The 22,425-nt window shown below is 49.5% G+C and overlaps 2 protein-coding genes across 2 annotated transcripts in view; one reads left to right on the forward strand and one right to left on the reverse strand.

Moving 5' to 3' along the window:
• Positions 1-22,425, reverse strand: part of LOC144150168 (peptidoglycan recognition protein 1-like) — a 36,594-nt gene that overhangs the window by 9,489 nt on the left and 4,680 nt on the right. Inside the window, exon 2 of the mRNA XM_077682010.1 lies at positions 8,446-8,697. Within this exon, the coding sequence (XP_077538136.1) occupies positions 8,446-8,697 (252 nt within the window). The remainder of the gene's footprint in view (positions 1-8,445; positions 8,698-22,425) is intronic.
• Positions 735-6,374, forward strand: LOC144150167 (uncharacterized). The gene is made up of 2 exons (XM_077682009.1): positions 735-1,071; positions 1,319-6,374. Exons 1-2 carry the CDS (start codon positions 793-795, stop codon positions 5,792-5,794), a joined length of 4,755 nt encoding a protein of 1,584 aa, XP_077538135.1. The 5' UTR covers positions 735-792; the 3' UTR covers positions 5,795-6,374.

Genomic DNA, 22,425 nt, shown 5'->3' on the forward strand with positions numbered 1-22,425 from the left:
ATACGCACGACAGTTGTGAACGTTTTCAAAAATTCTGTTTTGAACATGCTCCATGATGTTAGCGAGGTCTCGTGATTTTCGAACCAGACTCAAGCGGAGTCTTTGAGGTAGAAAAACACCTGCCTCAGGGTTTCTTCGTCATCCCACCGGTTGAAAATTCGAACGCGCTGCAGCTTCTCTAGCCACTGTTCCAGGTCTTCACCAGGGGATCCTCGGAGTGCAGGGGGCTCCCGAAGTTGCAGCAGAACGACGGGCGGATTGGCTTGGTTGACCATGGTGCTGGTGGCGACGTCTTCCTTCTTCACTTTCTCCGGGAGTAGTCCGAGCTTGGGTGGCAGGCCTTGCTGTCGGTGGCTGGTACGAGTGAGGCTTGCTTGGCGACTTGCACAGGGTTTAGTGTGCATGTACCCCGCAACCCCACCAGATGTTACGTAGCGAAAGACGGCACAGTTGTCTTAGGGGGATTGGCCAAGAAGAGGTTTTTGTTCTTATGAGAGTGTATCAGATAAGGCAAAGTAGTAGAGCAGAAGAAAGGAATGTTGTATGTAGATTCAATACAGGTAGGAAAAAAAGAAAGAAAGAGGAACGAGAATGCAAAATCAAAGTCAGCCTGATCGGAATAATTTTAGCACGGCAGACGAGCAGTATCCGAAATGAATGAATGTATGGTGAAACGAGCATCCTCATGGCAGTGGCCCAGCTTCTTGCTCCAAAAACATAGTGTGGTGTAGTGGCGCCCTCTAGTGGAGCGCCCGCTCACTGTGGGCGCTTGGTTGTGTTAATTGTAACTAGATGTCGTTGCTGTGGTCGCACGTGACGGGTCACGTGCGTATGCGTCTAGGTGTCGTCTTGTCGAACAATAAACGTTCTCTTTGGGCTCTGGTCTTGGTGCGAGCAGGCCGCACTCTTTCTTCTTGGGCTTGTGCGTGGGCCCGGCGCGCTGAGCCTTCGCTCCCGTCGCCGCCGAGGCCGCTCGCCGTCGCCCACGACACAACATCTTTTTGGCGACGAGGATGGGATGCTTTTCTTCTGCTGCGACGACATCGTCGACGGGTCCGGCAGAATGAAAACGTGAGTGCGTTTGACCTCGCTCGAGTGTGACTGTCCGGCGCGTCTGGCGTCGCGAGGCCTAGCGTTCTTTGTGCTGACGCTTGTCGAACCGTCGTTAGGCCTCGCCCTACTTCGTTCTTCTGCTTCTGCTCCTGCATCTCTCTCCTTCCTGCTTGGCAGCATGGGCCTCTTCGATAACCTGCCCGTTTTCCTCGAATTGCCGGGGCCGCCTCCGATTCCGTGGCATAACTGGAAAAAATTGTTTCAGGCCCATCTCGAGGCGGCTGGCGGCAGCGACTGGAATGACGGACGACGCGCGTCGGCGCTCGTCAGTGTTTTGGGTAGGGAGGGGCAACGAAGGTATTTTGCTGAGGCGGAGCAGGACGAAGCAAGGAGGGACGCCGCCAGTAACGTGACCGACGCTCATGTAACCAGCCCTATCGTGACCGACTCCGCGACCGACTGTAGTGTGACCGCATCCTCGGCTCCGGCCATTTCGAAATTCGACCAACTTTTGGAGCAGCTGGACCGGCTCTTCGCTGCGTCCACAAATACGCTTGTTGAACGACATGAGTTCACAAGCCGTCGTCAATTTCGGGGGGAAAGTTTTTTAGAATACGTGACCGCTCTAAAGGAGAAAGCCGTACGTTGCAAGTTCGGGCTGACGTACGCGGAGCGCGTCCGAGATCAAATCATACATGGAACGTCTAACCCCCAGGTTAGAGAAAAGCTGCTCGCACATGGCGAAAGGTTGTCTTTGGAGAAAGCTGAAGAGATTGGTCGGAGTTTTGAATCTTTGTCGTTGGCGAACCAAGCCTTCGGTTCGCATCAAGTACAAGCAGTAGGTCGACGAGGAGAAGGTGGCGTCGCGGAAGATGACAGTCGGGGAAGCCGGCGCGCTCAAGATGGCGGCGTGGAGAATCAAGATGGCTTGGGCCGCCGGGGAGGCCGGCGCGCTCAAGATGGCGGCACAGGAATTCAAGATGGCCTGGCCAGCCGGGGAGGCCGTGACGTCATTCCACCGGGTTCGGGAAGGCAAGATGGTGGCCTCCAAGATGGACGTTTCCATCCGCAGTCAGCTGTAGAGTTCCGCGGTACAGTTCAGCAGAAGTTTGCAGGCAAGCTTCAGTCGTGCGAACGATGCGGAAATAAATGGCATAATTCAGCATTTCAAAATTGTCCAGCCAGAAATCGGCGCTGCAACTCTTGTAATAAGTGGGGACATTTCGCATCGATGTGCCGCAAGCCGGCACCAGTGCATCGGGTTTCTTCGAAGGAAGCTACGGGATCCGCTTCGACACCGGAACCTGTAGAGCATCCAGCATCCACGGAGATCAACGCACCCGCAAGATCTTCCGTCTTAACAGTCAGCACTTCTTCTAGAAAGGACTTAGTCGTCCAAGCTGAAGTCAGCGTCAACAATCCTCCAAGAAAGGACTTAGTCGTTCAAGCCGAAGTCAGCGGAGTGACCATGCAACTCTTAGTCGATACCGGAGCATCCGTGTCGTTGATGACTGTCGAAGATTTCAAGCGTCACTTCAGTAAACAGCATGCGCTGTCCAAGGCTTCCGTCAACTTGTGGAATTTTTCCAAACAACGTATCGGCATCCGCGGCTCATTCCAAGCTCCTGTTCAAGTCTTGCAACGGTCTTGCTCCGTCACATTCTACGTCACCGACAAAGGGACATCTCTTTTGGGGCTCGACGCCATCCAGCAACTGGGCATTCAGATCGACGGTGCGTCTCTTACGTGTCGACTAGCATCGGTGTGTGCAGTGCAGTGTCCTGTGAACGTGCCCCCGGGTTTCGAACATCTCTTCAACGGCGAGTTGGGTCTTGTCAAGGACGTCTCGCATAATATCCAACGGCGGCCAGGTGTGACTCCAGTTGCATCTAAGCTACGAAGATTGCCTCTTGCTCTCCGTGATCCAGTGTCCAGCGAGCTGCGACGCCTCGAGGACAATGATGTCATTGAGCGTGTCGACGCCTCGGAGTGGGTTTCGCCACTCGTCGTCGTCCGGAAAAAGAACGGGGACATTCGGCTGTGTGTGGACCTCCGGGAACCGAATAAGGCAATTATCATTGATGGGTATCCTTTACCGCATGTTGAAGAGCTGTTGCAGATGTTTCATGGTGCTGTTTGTTTTTCTAAGCTTGACTTGGCGTCGGCTTATCATCAGTTGTTGCTGGAAGAGGGCAGTAGGGACTTAACTACTTTCGTGACTCATGAAGGTTTATTCAGGTTTAAGAGGGTGTGTTTTGGTCTGGCGTCGGCGCCTGCGGTTTTTCAAAAAATGATGTCTCAGATCTTAAAAAATTGCAGAAATGTTGTTTGCTATCTTGATGATATTCTTGTGTGGGGAAAGACTCAAGCTGAGCATGACGCGAGCCTGGTTGAAGTCTTAACATGTATAGCAAACAGTGGCATGAAGTTGAACGACAAATGTCTTTTTTCGGTCAAGGAACTTGATTTTTTGGGTCACAAGATTTCGGCTGAGGGCATCTCACCTTTGGAGAGCAAAGTAAAAGCTATAGTTCATGCTCCCGCTCCTACGGACATAAAGTCACTGCAATCATTTTTAGGTCTTGCAGGATACTATGCTAAGTTCATAAAGAACTATGCAGAGATAGTTGAACCACTTCGCCTCATGCTCAGGAAGGGTCAGACGTTTTGTTGGTCTGATGATGCTCAGCGCAGTTTCGATCAGTTGAAAGCGTGCCTCACATGTTCTCCGGTTGTGAAGGTTTTTAATCCTGACTTGCCTGTAGTAGTTACTACCGACGCATCTGATGTGGGAATTGGCGCGGTACTACAGCAGCGGTATGGTTCTCGGCTTGAAACCATAGCCTTTGCTTCTAGAACTTTGTCGGAGACTGAGAGAAAATACTCTGTGGGAGAGCGCGAAGCGCTGGCTTGTTTGTTCGCCTGCGAAAAGTGGCACATTTTTCTTTGGGGCAGACGGTTCACACTTAGAACTGACCATCAGGCTGTAGTTGCTTTGTTAGCCGCAGGAGACTCAGGTCGGAGACCTTTAAGAATTTCACGGTGGTCAGCGCGTCTGCTGTACTACAATTTTGACATCGAGTATTGCAAAGGGTCAGAAAATCTGGTGGCTGATGCTCTGTCAAGATTACCCATTCAGACCGGTCAGGAACTTCAGGAAGAAGAGATAGTGTCGCTGGTAACATCAGTAGTCGATAAAGAAACCGTGCAGCTGGCAACGAAGGCCGATGTAACGTTGCAGAAGGTAGCAGAGTATGTGTCAAAGGGTTGGCCTGATAAGAAAAAGGTACACAGTGACTTAACAGCTTACTTTCATGTAAGGGATGAACTTTCTGTTGTGGACGGATTACTCATGCGTGATGACCGTGTAGTCATTCCTGGTGTACTGGTACCTACGTTTCTCGAGTTGGCACATGAAAATCATCAAGGAATAGTACGAACGAAGCAACTTCTCCGGGAACGTTACTGGTGGCCTCAAATGGATCGCAATGTTGAAGAACATGTAAAGCATTGTCACGTTTGTCAGCTGGCAGACAAGTCTGCTAAGCCTCATGTAGCTCCGTTGCAGCCAGTGGAATGGCCTGAAGGGCCTTGGCAAAAGTTGGGAATGGACATCGTCGGTCCGTTAGATGTGTCGTACCCCCGATTTCTTGTTACACTAGTCGATTACTACTCTAAGTGGCCTGAGGTTCTGGGCACAAATTCCATTTCAACTGAGGATGTCATTAAGTTGTTGGACTCTTCTTTCAGTCGGGAAGGGCTCCCTGAGTTTTTAGTGACGGATAATGGACCCCAGTTTGTCTCCAAACAAATGCAAGAGTATCTAAAGGAAAAAGGTATCCGCCACGTGTTCTCGTCGAATTATTACCCCCAGGCTAATGGCCAGATTGAACGGTTTAACAGAGTTCTCAAAGAACATTTACAGGTAGCCAGACTGGAAGGCAAGGATGCTTCGAAAAGCATTACACAATTTCTTGGGTCGTATAGGGTCACACCACATTCAGTGACAGGTCTTTCTCCAGCTTTTTTGCTGCATGGACGTCAGCCTCGTTCCAAAGTGGATATTAGCAACTTCAGGATACGTAAAAAGGCAGCAGAATCGGACAATTTCCTGCCTCATGTTCGGAATCAGGTCTTCACGAAGCAGCATAAAGCTAAACAGTACTTTGACAGAAGGAAAGGTGCGCAGCCGACGCGCATAAAGGTGGGAGATGTCGTGAAGGTAAAATTCCGTAAGCAAGGATTTCTGAAGTATAGTAAGCCGTTGACAGTGCAAGCTCAGGTTGCACCTTTCACCTTTAAGCTCAGTGATGGAAAGATCTGGAACGCTTCGAAACTCACAGTCGTTCCGAAAGGAATTGTGATTGGCTCGGCACCGTATTCCTTTGACAATATTGAACTCTCGTCGAGGCATAAAGAGTTTTTGTACTCTTTGTCTAACTTGGACATTTGTGACAGTCAGTCCCCTAGTCTACAGTTGTCAGAAGGGACAAGCCCCAGTGTTCAGACAGACCCTGATCTGTCGGAGGTCTCCACCAGTGCAAGGTCTGAATCCATTGTCCCTCGGGAACCATTAGAATGTCAGGAAGAAAATAGTGAACAAACAGATCCAAATAGCCATGTAGACAACACAAGGGAAAATGAGGGGGTTTCTGGATCGTCAAATAATGCAAGTTCAACGTCTACGCGTCCGCGCCGTAAGACTAAGCAGCCTCAGTGGCTTCGCGAATATGTGCAGTAAGGGGTATACGTACGGTTCATGCTTTGCGTCATGTTGAACGTGTCATGTCTGTGTTGAATCGTATATCATCATTGAAAGTGTTTTGGACGGGTTTTTTTTTGGGACTTATAGAACTGTCGTGAGCGACTGATAGCCTGTTGTGTGAGTCAAGTGAAAGGTAGATGCAGACATTCTTCAAAGCACGGGAGAATGCTGTGGAGTGTGCATGTAAGATGCTGTATGTATTTCGCCGAGTGTGCGAACTTCTTTTGCACGGGAAGATGATGTGGTGTAGTGGCGTATTTCGCAGAGTGTGCGAACTTCTTTTGCACGGGAAGATGATGTGGTGTAGTGGCGCCCTCTAGTGGAGCGCCCGCTCACTGTGGGCGCTTGGTTGTGTTAATTGTAACTAGATGTCGTTGCTGTGGTCGCACGTGACGGGTCACGTGCGTATGCGTCTAGGTGTCGTCTTGTCGAACAATAAACGTTCTCTTTGGGCTCTGGTCTTGGTGCGAGCAGGCCGCACTCTTTCTTCTTGGGCTTGTGCGTGGGCCCGGCGCGCTGAGCCTTCGCTCCCGTCGCCGCCGAGGCCGCTCGCCGTCGCCCACGACACAACACATAGAAGCCCCGGGAGAGTCAATGACAGTCCAAGGCGTCGAAGGGGAGTCTCCACCGACCTTCTTTGATGATTAGAAAATCCGCGCCAAAAAACGCAGAAATGTTTACTACACACGCGTGACCGCCAGCGTCCTCTTCATCTACCTTCCGTGATGATGATCCCTTTTCGGCACAACGCGTCTAGCGTCCTCTTTATAGCGAATGCATCATATGTCTCGTAAAAATATGGCAAGGGTGACGCAGTGTGGGCCATCAATAAATCATACTAGCTTTCAGTGTGTTAACTGCACGTTGGAATTCAGGTTATACGATCAAAGAAAACTAGAGGTCCCACTGCAGTCGCCCGGTCATGTTTAAGGACAGTGGCTTTGGTCGGAGGCTTCCAAACGCGGACTCAAGGTTCAAGGACGACAGAGAGCAATCGCTGGGAAGTGACTAGGGATTCGCGACTGCTACATCTGCTTCCGTTAAGGGGCACTCCCCTGTTAAATTCCTATGGGACTTACGACTTCACGAACAACGGACTGGAAAACCATCGTGCACCAAAAAGACAGGTGTTAAAATACATATCAACATTCACAATGGCCTCAAGTTTGCTCATTTTAGAGATGTGTCCTTTCTGTACTGAAATAAACAACATAAAACTCTTGCTTGCTAGACAGCTAGCGCCATCTAGGTAGAATGAGATTAAATAAAACGCGTTTCTTGTTTATTTTTATTTCCGTAAAGTGGCCTAATTTTAATAGAAGCAAACTAGGCCATTGGGAACATTTCTATGAGTTTGTAAAACTTTTCGTATCGGTACACAATACTTTTTACGCCCATGGTTTAAGAATTCGAAAGCACCTTAGGAATGTGACCAGTTGAGACCCCATTAATTTCTCGATTATTCGGTTGAAGTTCACTGTAAAATTGACATCATTGATATCAGGACAAAGCAGACATTTTAACGAACGCCCCTTTTCTCTTATCTTCTGGCCCCTTTGATACCTCTCTGCAATTTATAGCAGAGAACGGCAGAAATACGCCACCAGTATACGCAAGAGGCTTGCTACCGTGTGGGAGCCAAAACGTTAATCTTTCGATGTAGCTAAATTTGTTGCCGGCGTACTCGCCTTTTATTCTTCAACGTGCATCCCGACCAGACGGGCTTCCGTGATAGCGTTGACCTAAATATGAAGTACAGTAGCCTCGCGATAATTCAATCTAGAATTGAACCCAGGATTTTGTTTCTTGGAATTATCAGAATCTTGAGTTATCCCAAGCTACCATAAGTATGATTCGGTGCAACAAACCAAGTTCTGTTGTGATGATACATTTACATACACAGTAATCCCTTTTTCATTGGAACTCGGATATCTCGAAATATCGGTAAAGTCTAAACTATTTTTCGCCGTGCCTGCCATAGGCGCCATGTATTTGCCCCCATTTAACTCAAAACACCGCTTATCTCGAAATTTTAGCGGATTTTATGACTTCGAGTTAACGAGTGAGAACTGTCTTTATACATACAAAATTAGCACGCAATATTGAAGCACTATCACACTTTGAAAAAAAAAACACAAATGGATGACTGCTTTGTCTTTGCATGAGAGTTCAAAACAATGTTTTCGATGCCAGTAAGATCAGCCAGTTCGTTGCGAGAAGTTTCTGCACTGATCAAGAACTTGCGGATGCAGATAGTTGGCTTTATTTGTGACTACACGGTTAGCGATATTATAAGGCTGCAAATGTGCAGCTAGAAGCGGCAGATGCCGCAGATATTTTCTAACAAGGGCAAGAAAAGGCACGAATTAAGCGAGCTTACCACACGTAGCAGGTTAAATTTAGCGGCTTTAAAATACATTCTAAACATAGCGGGCCAACCAAAATTTTGAAATTTTTTTGAAAAAACGAAAAGTTTGAATCATCGGACTTTGAATTATCGCGAGTCTACTGTAGTTTCTGTAGAGATACCGAGTGTATTAGGCCAATTTGTTACCATTTTTACGAATCTTTAGCAGGTGTAATCACAGTTTCGGCACCTACTTGGCAGTCTCCGCGGCTCTATGTACCTCTGGTATCCATGTGAAAGTTTTGCCAGTAGCGCATCAGCCGCGAGCAGCTCCAATGGGTGTAGCACTCTGGGCCTTCCGTGTGGTGCACGAAGAGTAGCCGGACGGGTTGCTGTTTAAGACGCTCCTGGTTCTTTGGGTACCGGGCTCCCCATTGTGGGCGAGACACGAAGCTGATGCTTGAGCACGCAAGCCACGTTCGAATCCACGACTTCGGAGGTTGCCACTGCAGTGGCCACGAGCCAGCGACACCTGTGCAACCAAGAGAAGACATGTTTCAAGCTGATATACATCATAGAAGCTGTTATGAAGGTTTATTCCTGGCGTAAAGGTGATACCAGTGCGATTCAGCGAGTTTCTGTACCACTATACCTCAGCTACAACCAGGGTGATGTTACGTGTGGTGATTACGTGCTTCAGCCTTGGTTTCACTTTGAAGGCTTCAGCCTTCACTAAGCTTTTGAAGGCTTTGAAGGCATTACTAAGGCTTCAGCCTTAGTTTCACTTTGACTACTATTTATACCCCAGTTTTTTCTACTTTGGCCATAGCGGTTTTGCCATATCCCAATTACACGCAAATGTTTCGCCTATGCCATTAGATACGCTTTTACGAGCTTCCGTTTTTTATGGAAGACAACATTTCATCGGACATTGATTTAGTGACGGCAGTCTGGCGGAACAGGACTCGTACATTAATTAACAGCCTGTTCAGTGCATATATGTTTAAGGCGCAGACTTAGGTCAACCTGAAATCGTCAATGCTTCCCCCTTTATAAGTCGGAAGGTGTAAAACATACTTTCACACAAAATTTTGACGCCTTTTACCGCTGCTTGAAGACAGCGCTGTGTGTAGAATACCGAAGCATTAAACGAACCCTGCAATACTGTTCTTATGTTTCTCCTAAGATCTGAATTTTTTTCAGAACGTAGACCCTAGCCGCATTTGGTAGGTAAGTACCAAAAAAGGGTCCCAAAGTACTTCAGCCAAACAATACTGCGATGGATATTTCAGAGTGTGTGATGGTATGTATTATGAGTAAGTCCAAGTTTAATCTTTCCGCCTGATTCCTCTCAGTGCTTATCATGCGTGCTTTTCTCCGGTTTTCCTCGCGGCTCGTGAGTTCTGCGAGTTCGGCGAGGCCGTTTGACGTCACAAGATATGAACTTCAAACGTCCCCAGCTTCTTCATTGGATATCACTTCACCATCTTCACCAGCTGCTCTTTCCGTTTGTCATAATTGACCACAAAACTCGTCTGATTGAATTGAAAAGGTTTAAGGTACTCGGTACAAAAAGTATCATTGCAGGTCAGATCTTTCAAGTGCACCTGGACGGGGACCGCGTCTTCTGCTGTGATCGTTATACACTTGAGCATTTCCAAGCGATCCACGGCAGCCAACCTCAGAAGTCACGCAGTGATGGATTTTCACTTCAGGCTAGCCGTGAACCCGCGAAATCCTTCGGTGTCGGTGCAGAAGACTTGCTTGCAAAACTGGGTTCAGAATGACTGCAAGTATTTTTGGTATTAGAGCCTTAGTTGTGGCCTTGTGCCGGAATGATTCGGGAGTCAGATCGACTGTGTGGTCCATGTTCTCGCAGAAACGCTATTCGCGGGAACCATTAGTGCATGATCCTTTTACCGAATCTCCTGCGGGGCGCTTTTGGACATCGGGAATGGTTGTTGGCGTGGATTACGAAGCGGATATTGACGCAGATGGAATGTCTTCCAACTTGTTCACTGGCGATGTCTGGTTCTTCGCCGCGCAGTGCGATGCGACTTGCGTTTCATTCCGAATCACGGGTTGAGTGTCTGTAGGCATGGTAGGCTCAGAGACCGAGCCACTCACCGACCGCTGTGCATAAGATGTCGGCGCCGTTCCTGCAGCATCGGCACTCTGTTAAGGTGCAGCTGGAGCATCCGTAGCTAGTGTGGTTGCCGTTGTAAGAGTAGACCGCAGAGGCGAGGGCGATCCCGCCAACGCAACGCTGGGCCAGCTAGGGCTATCTGGTTCAGTGTTCGTTCGTTTGTTTTGCTTTTGATAATCAATCTAGAAAGCTCGGCTAACTGATTGTTATCCGCAGTAGTCAACAGTTTTATGTTTCCATGAGTGAAACTTAAGCGCAAAATTTTTCACAGGGACGAGAAAGGGAACGACACAGGCGCTTGTGTCGTTCCCTTTCTCGTCCCTGTGAAAAATTTTGCGCTTAAGTTTCACTCATGGAAATTGCGAACCAACTAGCTCGTCTCTCCATTTTGCTTCAGTTTTATGTTGTTGCGTTTCGCAATTAGTTATTTAATTTTTTGTGTTAGTTCTGCAGTTTGTTTCCTACAGGCTACTTTTCCCACAGTTGCTGCGGATTCTATGATGCTTATTCTATGATAGGATGATTCACAATAACATTTTGAAAGAAAACGCCACACCCGAGTTCCTCACAACCAAGATATGCAACAATAAAAAGGCTTCGAGTTCCGCCAATTTCACCATTGCGTGAAATCTGGCAATTTTTTTCGTGAAGTTATTCGTGGGAGAGCACTGGATTAAGACTACATTGGTCCCTACGCAACTGTGTTTTAGTTATTTATTTTTAGTATTTTGGTTTCCTGCATTTTAACGATGATTGCAGGTCCTGCTATCAATAGCCATATTTTGTGCCGGTTGGTTTTGTTTGGAAATGTATCGTGCATTTTGTTGCTTTCGTTTTTTTTAACTGCTAACATTTACAGTAATATGACAAGTGTGCCAACTTCCCCGTGACGTGTTTTTGAGCCCATGCAAGGTATTTCACGTACTGCGCGGGAGACAGAGAGAGAGAGGAAAGGTTTTATTCTCCCTGAATTGGGCTCTTTACAAAGAAAGCTTCCGCGAAGAACGCTTCCGCGAAGAACGCTTCCGCAATGAGAAATCATACGGCGTACCAACGCCAGATGTTCCACCGCAGCGAAGCGTCAGCAGCAACAGACCAACAATCTAACGAGTTGCCCCGCGGAAGCGCAGCTGTTCCGTCACCTGGGCATTGCGATTTCTCATCTCTACGACACTTGTGTGCGCGTGAGCTCCAACATTCCGCTCACATGCAGAGATAATAAAAACAATCAATCTTCCCACTTCCCGCACAACGCAACTGTGCTGCTTTCCCTTCACAGCAATTTTGCGAAGTTCATACATTTTATCAGCCCTTTAAGCGACGCAGCTGCGTTCGTGGCCGTGCATTCCGGCGTGTGAGCTGTTCACAGTATTGGTGAACTGGGCCCGTTGTTGAAGCAAGTTAACGGAAAGAGAATGTTCATGTTGTTGGTATGCTTCACGAAAAATATGTCCAGCCATCATTTAACGTTATCTAAAGGACGCTTCCGCCTTCTTGTTCATTATATAAAAATTCTAACCTATCCACATTTAGTGTAAAGTAAATGAAGACAAGGTCGCTGCCATGTTTACTTCGCGTATCATTAAAGGCATCTTTCCTCCTTCTTGTACTCCTCCTCCTCACAGTAATGCTGTGTTTGGCTGCTTAGTCAAGTAGATAATGGGAACAACTGGCGTAAGAGCTTCTAGGATGGTTTCAGTCTGTTCGTCCACAGGATCCACTCATTCCATAACCAGCGGTGCTTCATTCTACCGCACGTACGTTACGGGTGGTGACAACACGTTAAGTGCTCAGAATCGATATCAGTGAGGCCATTTCTGAGATCATTGACGCAGCCACTTTCGGATGTGACGTCGCATTTTTAAGGACCGTAGTCGTTCTTGGGCTATATAAGCGTGAAATGTTCGGTCTGCCTGAATGTTCCCACTAATATGAATCTATGCTCCAGTAGACCCCTCAGTCAAGGAGATCTTTAAAAGCGATTTTGGCATGTAAAGGCATTGCGATGTCTTCCGCTCACCCGAGACAAGGAAACACAAGGAGCAAAGAACAGGCTCACAGGGCGGCCATGTCTTACAGAACATGATACTGTAGCGCCCTTTGGTCGGCGCCCTTAGCCGGGGCCTTGGCGCCGGCCATGAAAGACGAGGAGAATAAAGAAACGAGCTGCGGGTGCTTGGTGCGTCAGCACGGCACGGGCAGTTCTATTCAGAAAGCCTGCCACGCTGGCACTCTTTCTCTTGCGCTGCGCTGCGACCCCGAGGTCCCCGTCAGTGGTGAATCCGGAGTAAGACATGACCGACCACAGCAACCTTGCGCCCTCAGGCCCTCTCTTGCCTAACGCTTCCTCGCGGCCGCCGGACGTCGCAGTCATACAGCTCCATCTGCCCACCTAATGGCGCAAGATCCCGACGGTTTCGTTCACTCAGGTCGAAGCCGTCTTCGATCTGCACCGCGTCATCAGGGAGATTACTCGGTTTCGCCACTTGCTTTGCAACCTGCCTCCTGAGGTGGATAATGAAGCGGCCGACGTCATCGGTGCACCTTTGGGCGATGCTCCATACCAGCGGCTCAAGCAGAGTATTCTGGACCGAACCACGGCGTCCGAGAGCGCGCGCCTCCGGCACGTGCTCTTCCACGAAGAGCTTGGAGATCGCCGCCCTTCCCAGCTGCTCAACACCATGCGACAGCTCGTGGGCGCGAGCAACGTGGACTCGAACGGTGCGCTTTTAAGGAGCTCTTTCTGCAGCGCTTGCCACAGTCCACTCGCATCGTTTTAGCTGCTGCAGGGGACTTGATCCTAGACCGCGCCGCCGAGCTTGCTGATAGAGTTCACGACGCGAATTTTCCCTCAGTCGCCAGCCTCGCTTCGACAAGAGAGTCTTCGGCCGTGTCCCGCTTAGAGACTCGGATCGATCAACTCGCCGCTTCTATTGAAGCGCTTCGGACGTCCTCTGATCGCCAATGCGGCTCCTCCCCACGTCCTAGCCGTCGTTCGTCTTCCCCGGGCGGTTGTTGCTCGTGCCGCCCTCGAAGCCCGTCTATCTGCTGGTACCATTGCACTTTCCAGCACCGAGCCCGTCACTACACTTCCCCATGGAGCTGGTCGGGAAACGCGACGCGAGATCACTGATGGCGGCATGTGACCTCGCCTTACAACCTGGCCACCTTTTCCTTGTCATGGATCGCATTTCTGGTTTGCGCTTCGTTGTAGACACGTGTGCTGAGGTCAATGTATTACCAGCCACCGAGGATGAGCGTACTTCTAAGTACCCTGGACCTACGCTGTGTGCAGCGAACTCTACCTCTATCGCCACGTATGGTCTGCGGTCCCTCACCCTCGACCTTGGTTTGCGGCGCACATTCCGGTGGCTCTTCATAGTAGCCGACGTCAATCAGCCCATCCTCGGCTCCGATTTCCTGGCCCATTTTGACCTAGCCGTCAGCATGCGTCACCATCGACTGATTGACAGCAAGACGGGCCTTTCCATCCTGGGCGTACTTTCTACTGTCACTCCAACTGCCATCCGCACGCTTATTCCCTCATTCCCGTACGCAAGAATCCTCGAAGACTTCCCTGAGGTTTCGATACCCTGCAACTTAAAGCAGCCGTCCAAGCACAGCGTTACCCACCACATCGTCACGCGTGGTCCAACAGTCGCATCTCGGCCGCGGCGCCTCTTCGGTGAGCGTCTGGCGACTGCTAAACGTGAATTCGAGCCCATGCAGGAACTCGGTATTATCCACCCATCGTCCAGCAACCACGCGTCTTCACTGCATATGGTTCCCAAGAAAAGTGGAGACCGGCGTCCGTGCGGTGATTACCGGGCGCTCAACGCTCAGACTGTCCACGACAGCTATCCCCTACCCCACATCCAGGATTTTACAAGCCACTTGGAAGGGTACAAAATCTTTAGCAAAGTTGACCTTGTCATGGCGTATCATCAAATCCCCGTCGAGCCTGCCGATATCCCGAAGACGGTCATCACTACACCCTTCGGCTTGTTTGAGTATGTGCGCATGCCCTTTGGGCTACGCAACGCAGCTCAAACATTTCAAAGGTTCATTGCCGAGGTGACGCGAGGCCTTCCGGCTGTATTTGCGTACATTGACGACATCCTCGTCGCGAGTCCTACTCCACAAGATCACGAGCGTGACCTCCGAGAACTCTTTCAACACCTTCAACAATTTGGCCTGGTTTTCAACGCCCAGAAATGCGTCTTCGGATCTCCCGAGCTCGAGTTCCTGCGCCATCACATCTTGGCGCAGGGAATTCGCCCTTTGCCCTCTCACGTTCAAGCCGTGAAGGACTTCCCAGAGCCTACCAGCCTCCGCCAGTAGGCTCTGGGAAGGGCTACGTGAGAGGGCTGCCCTTTGCCCTCTCACGTTCAAGCCGTGAAGGACTTCCCAGAGCCTACCAGCCTCCGCCAGCTTCGTCAGTTCCTGGGCCTGGTGAATTTCTTGCGACACTTTATACCCCACTGCGCCGAGCTTCTCCATCCACTGACTGAGCTTCTTCGCACAACCAAGAGCTCCTCATCCGCGATTTCCTGGTCTCCCAAAGCTCAAGTCGCTTTCAATGCTGCTAAACAAGCCGTCGCCGATTGGGTGCTTCTCATCCACCCTAGAACCGATGTGCCCACTCGCATCAAGGTGGATGCTTCCAGCGTTGCAATCGCTGATGTTCTCCAGCAGAGAACGGACTCCGAGTGGCACCCGCTGGGTTTCTTCTCTCGGAAGCTCTAACCTGCCGAGACGCGTTACGGCGTTTTGGGTCGTGAGCTGCTCGCCATTTACGCCACCATCCAGCACTTCCGGCACTTTTTGGAGGGCCAGTCATTTCACGTTCTTACGGACCATAAGCCTCTGGCGTGCGTTTTCCGTACGAACTCCTCCAAGTACGTCGCTCGTGCAGTCCGTCAGCTCGCCTATGTTTCGGAATTAACGACGGACATTCGGCACATCAAAGGTACCGACAACGAGGCTGCTGACGCGCTTTCACGCATTACCTCCATCAGCAGTGCTGCATCTGCTGTGGACTGGGAACGCCTAGCCCAGGCGCAGGTTTGCGAGCTGCAAGCACTGCGGGACCACCCGGGTTCCATCCGTCTACAACTTGTGCCTCATCCGTTCGTGCCTGGCTCACTGTGGTGTGACGTGTCAGTGGCGGCGCCTCGACCCTTCTTTCCGGCTGCCTTTCGTCGTGCTGTTTTTCAATCGCTCCACGACATCTGCCACCCCAGCATCCGAGCCACTCAGCGCCTCGTTACACAGCGGTACGTCTGGCCGAGCATTAACACTGATGTCCGCCAGTGGGCCCGTTCGTGCCTCGCTTGTCAGACAGCCAAGGTGACCCGCCACATGAAGACTACCACGCAGCCTTTTTTGCAACCTAGCTGTCGCTTTGACCACGTGTATATTGATTTGGTCGGACCACTTCCTCCCTCCCATGACTGCCGGTACGTTCTAACAATGATTGATCGCTTCACCCGTTGGCCCGAAGCCGTGCCCATACCGGACATCAAGACAGAAACGGTCGCAGAAACCTTCATTTCGGCATGGGTTTGCCGTTTCGGCTGCCCCGGCATTGTTACCACGGATCGAGGCAGGCAGTTTGTATGTACTCTGTTCACTTCCCTCAGCCGCCTGCTTGGCAGTAAACACTGGCGCACCACGGCATACCATTCCTGTGCCAACGGCATCGTTGAGCGGCTCCATAGCCCACTAAAAAGTTATCTCACTGCGCGCCTGGTTCGAGAGCACTGGCACTTGGTCGATCACCTTCCTGTAGTGCTTCTCGGCCTGCGTGCCGTCCTTCGTCGCGACCTCGGCTTTTCAACAGCTGAACTTGTCTACAGTGCCCCCCTGCGGCTTCCTGATGACTTGTTCGTCCCTTCGGCCTCCTCGCCCCAGCCGCTTGAGTACCTGCAATGCCTACAGGACTGCACGCAGCACCTGCGACCGGTCCCGCTTCAATCTCCTGACCACCGCATCTTTGTGAATACCGACCTTGCGTCTTCGACACACGTTTTCTTCAGGCGAGACGCCGTAAAGGCGCCTCTTACTCCCTCATACGATGGGCCGTACAGTGTCCTTAACAAGACTCAGAAGTCCGTCGCCATCCTGTTGAATGGCCGCGAAGAAGTCGTCTCATTGGACCGACTCAAACCGGCCTACCTCGAGACGCCACCCCACGAAGTCTGCTCAGACATCGCAGGCCTAAACACTCAACTGCTCGCCCAACGCCCATCTGCCTCGCCGTCGCGTGAACTTCGACATTCCTCTGGGCGGGGGGCACTGTAGCGCCCTTTGGCCGGCTATGACAGACGAGGAGAATAAAGAAACGAGCTGCGCGTGCTTGGTGCTTCAAAGCCTGCCACGCTGGTATTCTTTCTCTTGCGCTGCGCTGCGACCTCGCGGTCCCCGACAATACAATTCATCTTATATATATATATATATATATATATATATATATATATATATATATATATATATATATATATATATATGCATATATATATATATAGGACAGAAAATAAGGGTTGGCAGTCAAGAAAACCTCGGATAGCAAAGGGGAGGTTGTGGTGGGTCATAGAAAGAGATGAAGAATTTTTTGAGTCGAAAAGAAAGTGGTGAAAAAATGCCGGGTGGGATCGTGGGTTCGGATCCCACCCGGCGGGCATTTTTTCACCACTTTCTTTTCGACTCAAAAAATTCTTCATCTCTTTCTATGACCCACCACAACCTCCCCTTTGCTATCCGAGGTTTTCTTGACTGCCAACCCTTATTTTCTGTCTTATTTCACGGAGCCCCTCATTTCCCAATTTCTGATTCGCTACATGCTTAGCGAGGGCCTCTGTTCTGGCAGTCTTGGTGCCAAAGGGAGCTTAAGAGGGTTCAACGCTGGTCGACCACTCTCGACATGTCGTAGACACTCGAGTCACGGCCCGGGGGTTAAAAAGAAGGTCCCCTTCACCCCCCAGTAGTCCGAGTGGCGCTGGCTACCACCCCCAAGTGCAGGAAACAAATATACCTTAACATAAATACCCGAGAAAGTGCTGGGGAAACAGCCCCGCTGGTAGCGTAGTGGTTATCGCACCAGGCCGGTATTCTGGAGGTCGTGGGTTCGGATCCCACCCGGCGGACATTTCTTCACCACTTTCTTTTCGACTCAAAAAATTCTTCATCTCTTTCTATGACCCACCACAACCTCCCCTTTGCTATCCGAGGTTTTCTTGACTGCCAACCCTTATTTTCTGTCTTATTTCACGGAGCCCCTCATTTCCCAATTTCTGATTCGCTATATATATATATATATATATATATATATATATATATATATATATATATATATATATATATATATATATATATATATATGGGTGGACCTGTTCCAACGTCCTGGCGCGGCTGGCGTTGCTCGTTCTTTTGCCCATTATTTGGCTCAAAGAAAACCTCAGCACCATTTGACGCAAACTATGAGTACTTCAGCAGTAGTTCCCGCGTCCCTTTAGTTAGGAATACAGGTTGGGTGATTTTTAAGATTGCGAGTATTAAAAACAACACGTTAAAAATGGACCAGAAAAGCACCAGCATGTGTGAGATGCAAGCGCAAGTATTTGTGTTTGCGCATGTGTGCAAGCGCAAACACAAAAAGATCAGAAAGAGCGGGAAGAACAGAAAGCAAGAGATAATAAAAAGGATGCACACTTTCCCAAAAGATGGCGTGCGAGCAGAGCGAATGCGGAAAAATTTAATTGCATTTCACAAACTTCCAGGAGCGAGATGGGACAAGTAGTGAGAGCATGAGGGGTGGGGGGGCAGAGCGAAGAAGGAGTTGCGTGGCTGGAAAGAAAGAAGACTATTGTCTCTCGACGACATTTGCATCAAGCAGATACGCGCCAATCTTTTGTTAAAATTTTCCACGAATACTTTACTCATGATGTGTACTTTGTTCAGCAACTTTGCAGCGCCGTTTAGGTTGCGGTGAACTAAAAACTTCATCGGCAATTCTTCGTCTCGTCACGTGACGCACGAGCAAGAATATCCCGGTCGGATCACTTATACCGCGTTATTGGCTTTGTGTCCTAACTCGCAATAACTGTAAGGTTTTGTTTGCGGAAAAGAACGCTATACTACAGTCATGTCTCGTTAATATGGACCCCGTTAATATGGACACCCTGCAATATAGACGAAGTTTTCGGCGACGGGTCCCTCGCCATGCAATTCTTCCCCGTTGCATTTCTACCCCGTTGCAGCCCAAGGATGCATTTATCTCGGAACCCTCTTCCTTGTAGTACCAGCGAGTAAGATTGAGAACATTAGTGATCACCGAACAACACTTTACGGTAGGGACAACAGTGTTGACACCCTTTCTCTATCAAACAAGATTGCCCGCCGCGGAATACGCCGGAAAGAAAAAGTCCTGTGGCTCAGGATAGGATACCACGACGATAATGGTTCGTGCCAGCATTCCCTGCACATAAAAGAAGGGGCTGTAGGCTTCTCTGGTCAGTTCGACGGAGGCGATGGCTGGTGTTCAAGTGCTTCGAATAGTCGACGTGGTGCGCTTTCTGAACATTACAGTAGGATTGAAGACATCAGTTCAAACCAACATCTCGCTTTCTGTCTGAATGAACAGTGCTCTTTTCTGGAACAATTATTCCTAATGTTTGTGTTTTTGACCTCGATTCGTTAACATGGACGACGTACATTATGGCCAGTTTTTCTGTAGACCGGAGGAGTCTATATTAACGAGACATGACTGTATTGGCTTCCATGTTCAGCGTTTTGGTTAATGGAGTTCAAGCGCAAGATTGAGCTTAATAATTCTAAAACAATTTCACCGTGAAGCCCCTATTCTCCAATTTAACTTCTCAATGGACTTGGCACGTCTCATGCAAGGAATCCGCTCCAGGAAAGTTGTAAGCGAGCCTTTAGTTCGCTGACATCAGTCTGACATATAAGGGATGCTCTGCTGAGAAAAACTTGGGTCTTGATGGCGCCAAGTTCTGTCTCGCATGCCCTAAAAATGCTTCTGTGACCGGCATAAAACCAGGGACCCGTAATTTCCGTAACATGTGATTTCTAGATTCAGCTTCCCTGCATTCTTCCGTGCCAACTTGCATTGGTTCTAAGCTGACCTAAACTGGGATCAAAGATTAACGTTGAAGGCACTGCACGAAGGAACAGTAAGAAAAAGCTGTGGACGCAGATGGTCAACTACGGGACGGGTCTCGCCTACTTAGGGGCGTCTCCTCTCATTTAGAATAGCTTGACAGAGCTCGGCAAGACGCCAAGACGAAGCAGCTCAAGCTCCTGCAAAGCTACGGGCACCCTAGCGGCGAACTTGCCGTGGCGCCGCGCCAACCGAGCTGCCGTAGCAGCACATGGTTACCCAGTTCTGCGCGCGCGATCGCAACCAAGATCTCCCCCCACCGTCCCAGGCGAAATGTATACTGGTCAGGATGGCCCGTGCTCGCGGAAACGGCGGTGGGGAAATGTCAACAGGTTGGCGCGACACGTCACCAGCGCGCCGTCATAGCGGCCATCCCACATTGATCGTTGCACACTGCGGAACGGCGAAAATGGATCTCGGTTTCATTCACTCTGCGGCAAGGAAAACGCGCCGTTCTCAGAGAGAACACGTTTCCTGCGGCTGCCGACGTCTGCAAGCGGCGTGTGGCGCGGCACGGTGCCGCTATGTGCACGTACAGTCGGGTGTACGTTTCATATCAGTTGTGATACCGGTTCCTGCGGCGCACCTTCAGAGCCACCGACACGCAAATTTTTAATGGCTCTGAAGCTTAAATCAGGAATGTTGGTAGTTCGTGATCTTCAACCCCCCCTTTTTTTACTGCTACAATGTGATCCTTGAAGGTTCGCTGAAATAGGCAAGCTTAAGTCAGGATTTGTTTTGTCCACACAGTGCGAAAATAATTGCGGATGCTTTCTACATTCAGCTGAACCCTTGGCTCGTGATACAAGCCCCAGTGAAGAATTTCCTAATTATTTATCCTACGCGCAACCCTTAACTGGTACCAAAGCATATAGGGAGTATTAGAGTGCCTTATGCTTTATAGGGATATGAATACGGCTGCAGTCACCGGAAAATGTTTTATATGACATTACATCTTGGAAAACAACAATATGCAATTGCGGGGGACGTGTGAATGTGCATTTATTTATTTGTTTATTTATTTATTTATTTATTTATTTATTTATTTATTTGTTTATTTATATATTTATTTATTTATTTATTGAGCGAATGACTGACTGAGGGAGTGTCAAGCGAAGCTTATTGGAAGAATCGCTGGACGACTGCGTGATGAACCCTTCGGGAACGGGAAATTGTGTGTGATGCGGGTCAAAGCTAGGTTTGGGTGAGAAAAATTGTGAACCATTGGGTGAGAAAAATTGTGAAGACACTTAAACACTACTTAGGACATAAAAATGCGCAAACGTTCGGGTCCACTTGGCGAAGGTGTCCTCTCGTTAAGCCGAATGCTCTGTTCTTTTTCTCTGCGCCTTTCCTGCCCCCCGGTACTAAGAGTCGGTTCATACCCGCGTTGTCATCGCCATGCAAAAAGGCCATTCAGCAGGAATTACTTTTCTACTCGCCTAACTGACACTTCATGTACGCCAATTATTTATGCCGGTCACGCTAACTATTTTGTAGGCTTCGATACATATATTTTCCACCTTTTGTTAGCATGAGTCGTTGAGTTGGATGCCTGCTTGTCACGTATAGCGGATGCACCGAATACGAATCCCACCCGAGCCAAATTTACCCCGTTTTCTTTTCAACAACACCATCACATTTCTTTGTTTACTGGAGCTTCCCTGATACACTTGGGGTAACCGGAGCCTTGTTTCGCCTGTATTAAGGAGAAAGCCTTAAATCTTTGCTTCAAGCACGCGTTGTGAAGTTTAGAAAATTGGTGGTACAAAAAAATTCACAGCATATCCACGGGGTGAATGATGATGAGTGGGCGAAGCTCCTGAGGGGAAATCATCGGTAAAACCTTGATTCTTCAGTGAAAGTTCGCCCACTACATCTGTGTCCGAACGTAACGTCTAGAAAGTCTCGCTTAAACCGCGCGTCGGCACCTTGGGGCTGAGCTCGCCTGATGCGTTTTGCAGACGCCTCACGAGCTCTCACTGCATCGGGGTCTGCCTGCCGATACGCGCGCTTTCTCGCCGCTTCCCGTTCTCTGACGTTTTGGAGATCCTCTTCGCGCCGCAGCCGTGCCGCTTCGCGTACGGCAGGGTCCTCGCGCCGTTGCCGTGACGCTTGGGCCTCTCGTTCTCGAACGCTGGGATCTTGGCGGCGTCGTCGCGCAGCCAGACGACACGCTTCGGCCTCCCGCTCTCGTACGGCAGGATCTTGGCGGTGGCGTCGCGCAGCTTCACGGAGCGCTTCTGCCTCGCGGGCTCGCACATCTGCAGCCTTATCCATCGGGCGACTCCGAGCGCGCGCCAACAGCGAACGGATTTTATTACAACGCTCCCCGCCATCTAGTAAACAATCCAAGAACTAAACTAGAGGTAGCCAAGCCATCTAGTAAACAATCCAAGCGCATCTTTTCATCATATACAAGTACCGCCATCTAGTAAACAATCCAAGAACTAAACTAGAGGTAGCCACGCCATCTAGTAAACAATCCAAGAACTAAGCTAGAGGTGGCTACATACATACGTCGAGGATGGACAGACCCACGCCCTAAGGAGCTTCGCCCCTAAAAAAAGCTGAACTTGCGCGAGCCGGGTCGCATAAGCAGGGGTCGCGCGCCAGGAAACGAAAACACTAGTGCTGGAGAAATGTCCGAGTGTTCTTAAGCCACGAGCGTTCCAAACGGAACGTGGATCCCATTTAACGGAAGATTTCGTTGCTATTGCCGTTTGATTTCTTAAATGCTGCCAGGAGGTAGCGCTGGCAACAGCAGGCGACGGTTTTGTGCCGATGATGTAGTATTTCATTTGCTATCATAAAAACCAAGCATTCATGAACTTTTTAATAAAGGAACACTGCTAATACCTTTTGTGCATAGATTTGCTCCTCATATTTGCGTAATGAATTGTTCTTGTTCAACAATGTTGACAAATATGAACACT

This window comes from Haemaphysalis longicornis, unplaced genomic scaffold (assembly GCF_048455015.1).
Source record: "Haemaphysalis longicornis isolate Haplotype H1 unplaced genomic scaffold, Haemaphysalis longicornis Haplotype H1 scaffold_8, whole genome shotgun sequence".
Classification (NCBI taxonomy): Eukaryota; Metazoa; Arthropoda; class Arachnida; order Ixodida; family Ixodidae; genus Haemaphysalis; species Haemaphysalis longicornis.